Here is a 13,369-nt window from a genome sequence, read left to right on the forward strand (position 1 = left end):
GGAGATAGAGAACTGGTTCAAAAAGGGAAGAACATACATATACATTCAGCTGGATATAGAAATCTATCTTGTTCAATTGGAAGAAAAGATATTGAGCGGGGAGACAGTGATAAAAAGGAAGGCAGATTAAGGGAGGTAGTGGTCAGAAGTAAAATGGACTTTTGAAGAGGGACAAGATAAGGAATGTTAAAAATAATTTTTTTTTAAAGAGATCTTATAATGGGGCAGCTGGAGCACTGGCCCTGGATTCAGGAGTACCTGAGTTCAAATCCGGCCTCAGACACTTAACACTTACTAGCTGTGTGACCCTGGGCAAGCCACTTAACTCCAATTGCCCCACAAAAAGGAAAAAAAAAAAAGAGAGATCTTATAATGACCAAGACTGGACTCAAAAAAAACCAAAGACTTGAAAAAATGCACTTCCCTCTTCACTGAAGGAAGAGGAAAGAATAAGTGTACAATTTTGCATGCTGTTGGAAGAGGCCCATAGGTGTTTAGCTTTGCTGAATTACTTACCCCCCTTTTTTTCATATTTGTTACAAGGGAAGGGTTAGTCAAAGCAGTTGTAGGGATGACATACTTGGAAATAAATGTTACCTAAAAACAGAAGATATCAACAAAGCAAAGTAACACAATAGAAGCTACTCAACAATAATTCAAGTGAGAGATGAGGACCTGAACTAGAATGGTGGCTATGAAGGAGGCAAAGAGGGAATGGCTATAAGAACTCTAAGCTAGAACTCACAGGATGTGACTGGAATAGGCAAGGGGTGAAGGAGGAGATAGGATTACTACAAGCTTAGAAAACCTTGGTGACTAGAAGGATAATGGTCCCACCAAAAGAAAGAATTGAATGATATCATGTAAAATGTACAAATGAATGCAGACAGAAACAAGAGTATGGCATGTGTTCCAGTCCAGAGATAGCATGTAAAAATACTCTGAAAACATGATTATCTTTATATCAGGGTGAAAATGTTATTTTCATTTGTCAAGACCTGGATGAATCTGGCATGAACTTGTAATAGAGTGAGATGTGTAAACTTAGGAAATCATGATAATCTGTTACTGAGACAGAAACTTTGTGGTGTAACTGAATTCTATACCATAATAATCCTGTTTTAAGGCCTAGTTAAGAAACCAGTGAAACCTATTTCACCTCTCAGAAGTGTTTATACTTTAATCCTTCCATTTTCACAAGATCAGCCTCCTTTCAGTCTTCTTATTCCATTCCAGCCCTATTCATATCAAAGCATTCTAGACTGAGAATCACAGGAGCAGAGTTGCATAGGACCTAAGGTCATGGCATTCATGTCCATTTTACAGATGAGAAAACCTGAGGCACAAAATGGCTAGTGCCCACGGTCACACAGTTAGTGTCTGAGTTAGGCCATGAACCCAGGTCTTCTTGACTCCAAGTCTAATGCCCTATCCATTATACCATGCTGCTTCAATCCAAGGAGCCGAGCTAGGATCCTCTGGCACTTAACAACTGTGTGAGCTGTGTTAAGTCACTTCAATTCTTGTTTACTCACCTATAAAATGAGAAAGTTGGTCTTGATGACCTTTAAGGGTCCCTTCTAGCTTTCAGTCTATGATCCTAAACAAAGTCCTTGGAAAGTCTTTCTTCTTAAGTAAACCATGTCCCTCAACTTTCAATTCAAGAGCCTATTTATTCTAAGAAGCCTTTCCCAATTAAACTTCACCCCACAATAACGATATTTATTCAACAAACAAAAGACTGTGAAGGCACAGGGAGGGAACACAAAAACAAAAATGATACAGTTCACACCCTCAAGAACCTTACATCCTACCTGGGCGGGTGGGGGGAAGAAGAAGAACATGTACACATAAGACAGTACACAATGTATACAAAATAAATATAATTTGGGAGAGGGCAGGTACTAACACTGGGAGAATGAGAAAAGGTCAAACAAAAATAGGAAGAAGCATTTGAACTGAATCTTGAAAGAAGAGAGGGATTCTAAGAAGTATAAAGAATGCATTCCAGGCTTGGGGACCCATGCAAATGCAGGTTATGGCAAAGAGGTCACTTTGGTCAGACTGTAGAGTGAATGAGGGGTAGAAATGTGAAATCAATCTGAAGGACACGTGGGAGTCAGGTTGTGAAAGGTTTCAAATGTCAGAAAGGTATTTGGCTTTTATCTGAGGTGCATTTAGGAACCTCTGAAATTTCTTGAGCAAGGCAGTGACAAGGGCAGGGCCTCTGCTTTAGAAATATCAATCTGGAATCTATTTGGAAGCCTAAATGAGGGGAAACTCCTACCTCCCAAGAGAGGCCATTGCCTTTCTGAAGAGCTCTGAATTTTAGCAATTTTTCCTGATGCTAAAGCCTAAACCTAGCTTTCTAAAACCTCCAGATCCATTTGTCTAAGTTTTGCTTTATAGGTTTAAGCATATTTTCTACATGAAAGCCCTTCAAACACTTTATAACAGTAATGATGATGTACATTAAATTTCCCTCTGAAGAAGAAAAAGGGCCATTAAATTGATTAAAGAAGCTAAAAGGCATTTCATTTCAGGAGAAAGAATAGATAAAGGGAAGGATTCAGCTCATTGTAGATATTTAATAAATGTTTATTGAATGGAACTCAGTATAGGCAAAGGATAGTAATGAGACCATCCAAACTAAAACCGTATCATAAAAACTATGAAATTACAGTGAGAACAAAATACCATGGGATTATCAGCTAGCTGACTAATGCAGAAACACAAAATAATACAGAAGCATAGAAAAACACAAAACACCATTAAAATATCATTATATAATAAAATGTCAATACCCAAGGTCCTGACTTGAAGTTTCACAACTCCGAGAGCTGTCTCCTGAGCCCATTCGTCTCCTTTTGGATGGCTGGGTGCCATCATTGGAATTTTCTTCAGTATCATCCTATAATTTGAGATTTAAGAAAGGGAAAAGAATAAACAAGGGACTTTAGGACTGAGGGCTTTCTAAAAGACATTTTTCTCTTTTGTTTGATAATTGCCCATCCCAGACTTGGGTCTATCCACTAACTTTTGAATTCTAATAGTTTCTCAACAGGGTCACCAGAGGTACCAATAACTGATTTCCTGATTGATGGTCACTGGCCAGTTTAAGAATATGAAAGCAGGTCCATGTGTGTATATGTATATATTTTTTTATTTATATGCAAGTAATTCCCTTCATGGATTTTCTTCAGTGAATGGCACCCTTTGCACAACTACTTAGCATACTGTAAAATAGAGGAGAACTGGGTCAAAGCTGGACAAAGGAGAATAAGCAGGTTTTGGACCCTCCAAGTTAAGCTGGATAGAGTACGTGTGTCTCTCCCTACTACTTCAAAGTTAAAGTAATTTTGGGGGGGGGGGCAATGGGGGTTAAGTGACTTGCCCAGGGTCACATAGCCCAGTGAGTGTCAAATGTCTGAGGCCGGATTTGAACTCAGGTACTCCTGAATCCAGGGCCAGTGCTTTATCCACTGTGCCACCTAGCTGCCCCTAAAGTACTTTTTAATTGTCTGTTCTTTGTTATATAAGTCTCTTCCTTCCATTACTACAATACATAATTAGTTTGTTTCAATGTCTCATGTATTTCTCTGTTTTGTTCAGCATTAGTTATTAGTTTATATTGTGTCTAGCTATGAGATTGTAAACTGTAGGGGGACAGGACCATGTTTTTATTTGATCTTTGTATCTCCCCCAGCACCTAGAACTATGCTATAAATATAGTATAGTGCCCCAGGACCTGGCAATGGTTTAATAAATATTAAAGCACTTGGTGAATGTCAGGTAAATTGAACTTTGTTGAGCTAAAAAGCCAAGTGGCAAAATAATGTCCACAAGCATTACCTTCTTGTTCACCAACACAAATAACAGGGTATAAACAATTCACGGAATATTAATAATCTTCTGTTAACTAAGAACAATGGGTTCCTTCATTATAAATAGGATGTGGGAACGTTAAAGAAGGGCTTTAAGAGTGGTGGAGGAAAGAAATCTTCCTTGGGAAGAACTAGAACAAACCAAAAAAACAAATAAATATACATGGTATATACCTATAAGCGATATACATATACACAAGCTACTTTTCTATTGAGTTCAAGGGACCAACAGAATTTGAGATCAGAAGAAATTAAAATGAAAATTTCAGCTGTCACTTCTGAGGCAGTGTGAAAGGTCTAATAGGCAGTTTAAGATACAGGACTTGCAGCTCAGGAGAAGAGTAGACTTGTAAATCTGAATCATCTGCAGATAGATGAGATCTAAATCCACTGGAGCTGATATGGTCGCCAAGTGAGGGTTCAAGAAGAGGATCCAGAATGGAGCTTGGGTGGGACGAGGAGGGGAACAAGGGGCAGGGGTATTAATGGTGATATTGATGATGATGATCTGGCAAATGGACAGAGATGGAGACAGTGGTCATATAGGTAGGAGAAACAAGAGAAGAAAATGATATGAAAACCCCAAAACAAGAGAATATATGTGAGGGGGAAATGAGTCAATAATGTCAAAAGACCTATAACTTTGGAAAGCGGTTTCAGTTATGCAATGAGGTTGGAGGCCAAATCAAAAGAAGTGGAGAAGTGAGAGGAAAGGAAGCAAATGCAATGAGTATACAACTTTTTCTAGGATTTGGGCATTTGAGTTTATCGAATTACTGAGTGATATGGTCAGACTTGTTCTATATGAAGGATGGATAGGAAAAGGAAGAGCATGGAGGCAAAGAACAACAATTAGGAGGCTGCTGCAATAGTCCAAGCCAGGGGTGATGAGGACTGGAACTAGGATGATACCCATGTGAGCAAACAGAAAGGGAGAGAGGAGAGATGTTATGTTTTAGTAGTAGAACCTACCAAAATTTACAAGACTTGGTAACTGATTAGATGTGGGCAGAGAAGAGTACAGGATAAGTACAAGGTTGTGAATCCGGTAACTTGAAGGATGCGAAAATGGGTAAGTTCAGAAGTGGGGTGAGCTTGGAGGAAAAGATAAGAGTTCTTTTGGGGGCATGTTAAATTTGAGTTGCCCAAAGGGCAGCTGCTTAATGGTTGATATCAATACATTTTAAAATGAAGACTTCTGAAAGAACTGAATTAGAAATCTGCATTTAAGCGTGGCAGTTAATACCAAAATTTAGACACCATATTTTCTTGGAGACCCTACAAGGTTGAACTTAAATACACAAAGCTGTATCCTGAGTGAAATTGTCTTCATCTGCTCTGAAAGTGTTGAATCAAAAGGAATGGCCAAAGAAGAGAAGGCTTTTATACTTGTGCTTCAACCTCAAAAGACCACTGATTCATTAGTGTAGGCACTTTATCACTGAAGACCATAACTACTCCATGACTTAATGTATAATTTTCATGAGTTGCTTGTGCTCAAGATAATTCATGAACTAGTGGCCAAACTTCCTGTGATAAGCCTCTACAAATTTAACCAGGCAGCTTCCTGAATGACGAATACACATACAATTAGTGGTCTAAACTAGACAAAGACTTTCAAGATTAGAACAATTTACAAAGGCATGTAATGGAAGACTTTGGAAGAGAGAATCCTTGCTACACAACAAGACATCAGGGAAGAACTTTGGTAGAAAGAAATAATTAGGTAATAATTAACAAGCTGAATGACAAAATATATGAATGCCTTTATTTCGTGGGGGGGTTGGGGGGCGCAATTGGGGTTAAGTGACTTGCCCAGGGTCACACAACTAGTAAGTGGCAAGTGTCTGAGGCTGGATTTGAACTCAGGTCCTCCTGAATCCAGGACCAGTGCACCACCTAGCTGCCCCTTTTATTTCTATTTTTAAATAACCTTATCTGTATGGTCCTTTAAAGAAACCCTTCCATGATGCCTCAATGTGACCGTAGGTTCTCAAAAGCTATGCCATTAGCATCCAAAGTTTGGCAGGTTCTACCAAGCTGGCAAAGTCTTGGGTAAGTCTGCTATTAGAATAACTAGATAGCTAAATTTAAATAACCATCCATGATATCAGCCACCAAGTAAAGAATACTTTTTTTTGGTTGTTCAAGGAGATGCCCTCAACAGGCCAAAAAACCCCAAACAAACTCACAAAATAGTTATCTATAACTCTGCAGCCCCTTTCCACTTCACAGAATGCCAAATGGAATGTACCTGGTCCAACTTGTACTTGAACAATATGCTCTACAATATACTCAGCAAATGATTAAATAGTCTTTGCTGGAAGACTTAAAGTGAAGGGAAAGCCATGATCTCCCAAGATAGACTATTTTACCTTTAGAGAGCTCCAACTGTTAGGAAATTTTCCCTTACCTACATAGTGCTGCTGAAAGAGTGGTAGAAGACAGAAAATATATACTTCGAAAAGTGTAACAGTTGTCTACAGTCATAAATTTAACTGCAGGTACCTGTAACGATTGGAATGACGCCACCTGCTGGAGACTTACTGTAGTAAAGCTCCGCCATGAGGTGAAGGTTTCTGAGGGCAAGACCATGCGTCTTTTCTTTGGTGTCAGGAAGTGACGTTTGCTTGTGGGAGGAAGAAGGGGAAGCCTGGTGCTCTGACTCGCGCTCTTTCGTGTGGACTCTGCCGGAGAACGGAGCTAGGAATGCTTTCTCCCATTAATAGATAGATGAATCTAGGCCTTTCTCATTTTCTTCACCAAATTCTTATTCTCCTTAATAAATGCTTAAAAGTCTAACTCTTGCTAAAGCTTATAATTTATTGGTGACCACTCATTAGATATTTTAGATAGTATAGCTAGAATTTTAGCCCTTACATACCCAGGAAGTGATGGCCATTGTAATGGATTACTTGAAGCCAGAGAGTTGAGATAAGGAATTACTTTAATAAAAACATACTCAGGGACTCCTGGGTAAAAGTCCTAAAAGTAGATTGTATGGATTCTTACAAGCCTGCTGCTTAATCCATTGGGGGGTCCTTATAAATTCCTTGCAAAAAAGAGCTCACAGTTAAGTATGACATCAATCCACCTGGAGGTTAAGGTTATTTCAAACTGACCTGGATCTGTTTCAAGGTTCCTAGTTTACAACAACCCTAGTTAGTGGCATAGGGTTCAGAGGGTTAATTCAAGATGCTGTGAACCTACTACCTTCTTGGCTGACAATTAGCACTCTTAATACTAGATTTCGGTTCAAACACCTGACAGCATGACACTACTGGATAAACTGTGTCCATACTGACATTTTCAGCATAGAATGAAAAAACTAACTAAATGGAAGAATGGGTCACAGGTAAAACAAATACATAAAGGAATTTACAGATCTGAATTCATCATACAGATAAAGACAAAAGAAAACATTTCATGGGATACCTAATCCCCTTGCTTTGCAACATAAGTGATGAGTGAGGAAACAGGCCACTAGGAAGACAATTTCAGCCTATGTGCCAACATGTGTTAAAGGATAAAGAAGATAAATTCTATTAAGAACTTGAAAAATGGGGCAGCTAGGTGGCATAGTGGATAAAGCACTGACCCTGGATTCAGGAGGACCTGAGTTCAAATCCAGCCTCAGACACTTGACACTAGCTGTGTGACCCTGGGAAAATCACTTAACCCCCATTGTCCCACCAAAACAAACAAATAAATGAATTAATAAATAAATTGATGGATAAATAAATGAATACTTGACAAGCTCCTTCAAATTAAGAAAACATTGTCATTACAATTGAATTCAGTGCAAAAGTATACTTAGTATAAGTCAATAAAAAATATTGAAAAATATGAATTATAAATCAGAAATAAGAGGCCAAAGACATAAACAAATATGTTAAATGGAACCAGCAAGTCAGCATTTTTATAAGCAACTGGTCAATGCATGCACCAAAAGTATCTTTGATGAAAATGCGAGAAGGGTACAGGAAGACTTCCAACCATTTCTCTCATCACAAATCTGACACACAAAAAATGCAAAATCTAGCTATGTCTGATTTTCAAAAAGCATTCGATACAGTAGAAAAAATGCAGCGTTGAAGGCTCCCCCTCAAACAAAGTAGCTTTCATATATGTCAGTAAGACTACACATGGGACTATTAAGATAATTTTCTTCAATGATCTGAGTATTGACATTTAGCCAAGTGTGTACAGAAATACATAATGCTTATCTAAGGTGTTTGCCAGTGTCACTGAACAAGCCTTGTGCCTAGTCCAAATAAAAAATTTGTTATTAATGCCAAACAGATGTGATCATTGCACTGTACATTTTACTAAGGTAGCAAACCAGGAACTCCTGTTTATATAGCACTAAGGTATATAATGTTTTCTTTTGAGATAGCTATAGAAAGATTATGCCCATTTTGCAGATGAAAAAACCAAGTGATATGCCATGGTCATACATCTGGTAGCAATCTAAATTTCAAGTCAGATCTCTTGACTACAGAACCTGTGCTGTTCCACCACTTATCTGGAGCAGAGTTCAGGCACACTAACGTTTTGTCAAGACTATGCCAAGAAGCTGCATGAAAATTTTAAGGAGTCTATATACCAACATACATATCTTGGACTGGCATCGCATGTGGGACAATAGCTGGCACCAGAAATGAGGAAAAAGTCAGAGCAGCTCATATTTGGAAAACTGAACAGTGCTTTATTTTTATTTTTTTAATTGATTTATTTTATTTTTACATCAACTACTGTTCCCTTCACTTCTACCCTTACCAGAAAACTATCTCTTAAAAGAGGAAAAAAGTTCAACAAAACTAACCAACAGATGAAGATGGGTAGCATAGTGAACAGAACACTGGACCTAAAGTCAGAAAAACGGCCTCAGATATTTACTAGCTATGTGACCCTTGGGCAAGTCACTTAACCTGTCTGCCTCACTCAGTTTCTGTATCTGTAAAATGGGGAAAGTAATAACAACTACCTCTCAGGGTTGTTGATTGTCAAATGAGACAGCCTACATCCAGCTCTCATTTCCCACATGGCTGCACTACTTTGAGATTTCTCATCTTTACCATGCTCCTATGTTTGTTGCCTCTCCATCCCCCTTTCAGCTTTCTTTTGTGCATTGTCTTAGATTGTAAGCTTCTTGAAGGCAGGGACTGTTTTTCCTTTTTTGTATTTGTATCTCTAGAGTTTAGCATAGTGCCTAGCACATTGCAGGTGCTTTAATAAATGTTTATAAAAATAAAAAATGTTTATTAACAATTGCAAACTTTAAAGTGCCACATAAATGTTGGCCATTATGTATATTGAAAACTTCTGACTTCTACATAAGTGTTCCATACACACAGTCCCCCATCACTATAAAAAAAAAAACAGATGGAAGTGTCTTCTCACATGTGAGCAGTGCTTTCAACCATCACAAAATGCTTGCTGCCACAGTGGACTGCACTATCCACTAACTGCCTATCTTTATCTGTTGGGTAGTTTTGTTGAACTTTTTTTCCCCTTTAAGAGAGAGTTCTCTGGAAGGGGTGAGAGACCCAATGGGAAAAGTAATTGATGTAAAAACAATCAATAGAAACTTATATTTAAAAATAAAGCACTGGGGCAGCTAGGTGGCGCAGTGGATAAAGCACTGGCCCTGGATTCAGAAGTGGCTGAGTTCAAATCCCACCTCAGACACTTAACTAGCTGTGTGACCCTAGGCAAGTCACTTAACCCCAACTGCCTCACAAATAAATAAATAAAAATAAAGCACTGTATAGTTTTCCAAATATGATTAGGCCTGATCTCTTCTAGCAGATGTTCTTCTAGCATCTCTTTAGCATCATGTATTATTCTCCTGGTGATGCTATGTAACTACAAATCATAGAACACCACCATGATAGAAAAATTTAAATTACAAGTAAAAATTCAAATTACAAGTAACTCAAAGTGCAATGGAGATGTAATTTATGTGTTGGTCCTCCCATTAGAATGTAAACTCCTGGGGCAGCTAGGTGGCACAGTGGATAGAGCACCGGCCTTGGAGTCAGGAGTACCAGAGTTCAAATCCGGCCTCAGACACTTAACACTTACTAGCTATGTGACCCTGGGTAAGTCACCTAACCCCAATTGCCTCACTAAAAAAAAACAAAAAATTAAAAAAAAAAAGAATGTAAACTCCTTGAGAGCAGAGTCTGTGTTTTAACTTTGTATCCCAAGTACTTAGTCTGAAACACAGTAATACTTGCTCTTTGTCTGACTGCTGTATTTCAACTTGTTTACTAGATTTCAAAATGAGTTTTTAAAAGCATTTATTCCTCTTTCAACATTCAGTCATGACTGTTAAGCCACAAAATTTTTTAACTTCTAAAATTATATATGCTCATTTAGATATTTTCTCTCTTTTAAAAAATGTTAAAATTCATTATTTTGGGGGGGGGGGGCAGCTAGGTGTCACAGTGGATAAAGCACCGGCCCTGGATTCAGGAGTACCTGAGTTCAAATCTGGCCTCAGACACTTGACACTTACTAGCTGTGTGACCCTGGGCAAGTCACTTAACCCCCATCACCCAGCAAAAAAAAAAATCATTATTTTTGTCCTTAGTTCTTCCTCTTAAGATAGGAAAATTTCCATTTTTCTAGTTTGTACTTAGATAATCCATTTGAAGAAAAAATGTAAATGATGATTATGTCAGAAATATAAAAATGCTTATGGTTTTATGTTGTTTCAATTTTTGTATTATCTTAAGCATGTACTTTATCAATTTTCAGTCATAGACTGGCTTCCTTTTCTAAGATTGGTAAGCTAATATGTGTCAGAGGTGGGGGCTGGTGTTACTGGGCACTGAGGCTAACTATGCCCTAAGCCATGTGAGGTTGTAAGTATCGTGAGGATTATAATATTTGAATTTTATAATTCAAATGGTTGAAGATCAAGTAAAATTAATGCATGCAAAAGTTTTTGTAATCTTCTAGTACTTATTATGAATAGTGAAAAAAGCTATATTTTTAGAAACAATTTTCATTCCAATTTGGGCCATTGTGAAAAAGAATCCTTACAACAGCATATCGCACAAGTTGGTTAGTTATCCAGCCTTTGAAGAACAGCTACTTCCAGAAGGAATCCATTTAACTTTTTAATATTTCTAAGTTTTTCCTAACATCAAATCTAGATCTGCCCTTCTGCAAGTTCCACTCACTGCTTCTTCTAGATCCACCCCTAGAATCCACACAAAACAAGTCTAATCCCCCTTTTCAAAAGAGTCAAAAATGTTCCTTTGTAAACAAAGTTCTGGAGTAAAACGGAGGTGTCTTGAACGAAAAAGGTCTCCTGAAATAGGTTCTTTAACTGTTATATTAACTTTTCCAGTAAACTAGTGACTCGATGTAAATTTAATAAACAGCTTAAAATAATTAAGACTATTACTTCAATATTCCGATGGATTTGTGATTTCATCTGGGACACTCTAAAAATATAACTACTTGGAAAACTTTCCACTTTCCAGTTCCTGTTGCATTATCCAGGAGCTTCAAAACTCTTTATATTGAACTTAAGATTCGAGCTAATATTCACACCTGAGCGAACCCCACAAAAAAAACTAAAGAAAACAAACAAAAACACTAACAGTCATTTCTGGGCAGCAACCGGAACGGTGGAAAATATCAAGGGCCCCAAGAATGTATCAAATGATACTTACAGACTAGAGAAACCAGTCTGGGACGCCCTGGTGGGGGTAAACTAAGTAGGATCAGCGATGAGGAAGACTTTGTTTTTAGGGTTCAGGGGGACGAGTAAGTGCTCCTGGGGCTTTCTGAGGACCGTTTGGGGAGGGGGGCAGTTAAAAAAGCACTCGCTAACGACCCTCAAGGGAAGAGGGCCAGGATGAGCCCGGTCTCCTTATCTTGGGGCCGAGCAGTCACAAAGTGGCCTCCCTTTCCTCTTCCGTATTTTCACTTCTCGCTGACAGCTTGGAGCCGGACTTTTCAAAGAGAGGCTGGAGAGACATCCCGTGCAACTTCCACCGGCTTCGGGCCCTAACTCGGCCAGCCAAGGACCCTCCCTGGACCCCGATCGCCTGCACCTGTTTCCAGGTTACCCTAACCCCGTCCAGCCCACGAGCTCGTCCGGCCCCCCACGAGGGCTGGGGGCCGCCGTTGGGAGCTCCCCGAGGCGGGACGGGACGGGACGAGCCCGGGGACCCCACAGGCCGGAGGCTTCCCGCTCTCGGCCCCGCTCACCTTCGGGGACTGGGCTCCGGGCGTAGCCGGGTCGCTGTCGCACAGCCGCGGGGAGAGTACAGCCCCGGGGGTGGCGGCCGCCGCCGCCATCAGCCCGAGCCCGAGCCCCCCGCGCCGCCGGCGCCGCCGTCGCCGTCGCCTCGTCCTGGCCGCTGCCGCCGCCGCCGCGCGGAGAGGCCGCCGCGGCGTCCGCTCCCCCGGCCCCGCCCCCTCCCCTGCCCCCTCCGCCCGCCCGCCGCTGTTGCCGCCGCCGCCGGGCGGCCGGCCCCGGCCCGAGCCGCGGCCAGCGCCGCCGCCGCGCGTCCCGCGGCCCGGCGCGGCCGCCGCCACCGTCACCGCCACGGTCGCCGCCAGCGCTGCTGCTGCCGCCGCCGCCGCCTCAATTCCCGCCGCCGCTGCTAAAGCTGCTGCTGCTGCTGCTGCCGCTGCCGCTGCCGCCGCCGCCGCCACTGCTGCTCGCAGAGCAGGGGAGCGGGAGAGGAATGGAGGAGATCGCGGCTCAGCCCCCTCCTCACGTCACCCCCTTCCCCTCCCACCGCAGCCCGGCTCCCCCGCCCCCTTCCCCATCGCGCCGCCGGCACCGCCGGACCGCTCCCCCCTCGCCTCGGTTTCCCCACCCCGCCCCCTCCCCGCCAGCCTCCTTCCGCAGCCCCTGCCTCGGCGGCCCCGCCCCCCTCTGTTCTCCGCTCCCGCCGCCACCACAGCCGCAGCTGGGCTGCTGTGCGCATTGGCCGTGGCCCCGCTCCGCCTTTGTGTGGTGCGCATCCGGGACCGGTGCGCATCCGGGGGCCTGCGCGCCTCGCTCTATCCTTAACCCTGCCCTAGGGGCGGGGCGGCCCCTTCCCCAGCCGGCGCTCCGGGGCGCCCTTCCAGGGACCGCCGCCTCTCCCTATACTCGGCCGCCTTTGTCATCCTGGATGGTGCACTTTGTTCACAGGAAAACATCCCAGGAAAAGGGCGCGGGCTTCGTCAGGACACAGAACGGACTCGAAAGCGCTCGTCTAGGGCAACGTACATAACTTTACACGACTCCCCCACCCCCGAATAACAATGGGGGGGGCGGGGGGCAAATAAAAATGGACCGGGGCGGAGTGGTATTTACAGATTTAAGGGTCCCTAAATGGAAGCTTGCTCTCAATCATTCCAGTGATGAGATATCCATCGATCTGGGGTCATCGTACTCACATATGTAGACACAAATGAGAGAGGTGCTGATTGGAATAGTCCAATATATAATTGGCGTACATACATGA

The 13,369-nt window shown here is 42.0% G+C and overlaps 1 protein-coding gene across 4 annotated transcripts in view; it reads right to left on the bottom strand.

Annotated features, from left to right (window-relative positions):
- Window positions 1-12,277, bottom strand: part of PHF10 (PHD finger protein 10) — a 33,367-nt gene extending 21,090 nt beyond the window's left edge. For 2 of the 4 annotated variants that reach the window (XM_044000941.1, XM_044000940.1), the window contains exons 1-2: window positions 12,117-12,276; window positions 2,805-2,911 (exon numbers count right to left, since the gene is read on the bottom strand). In XM_044000941.1, coding sequence (XP_043856876.1) covers window positions 2,805-2,911; window positions 12,117-12,206 — 197 coding nt within the window. In that variant the 5' untranslated portion in view covers window positions 12,207-12,276. Of the gene's footprint in view, window positions 1-2,804; window positions 2,912-12,116 lie in introns of all 4 variants that reach the window. The other 2 variants (XR_006356285.1, XM_044000942.1) reach the window with 2 other exon arrangements.
- Window positions 12,278-13,369: the final 1,092 nt, after the last annotated feature.

The sequence above is a fragment of the Dromiciops gliroides genome, chromosome 4 (assembly GCF_019393635.1).
Source record: "Dromiciops gliroides isolate mDroGli1 chromosome 4, mDroGli1.pri, whole genome shotgun sequence".
In the NCBI taxonomy this organism is placed as follows: domain Eukaryota; kingdom Metazoa; phylum Chordata; class Mammalia; order Microbiotheria; family Microbiotheriidae; genus Dromiciops; species Dromiciops gliroides.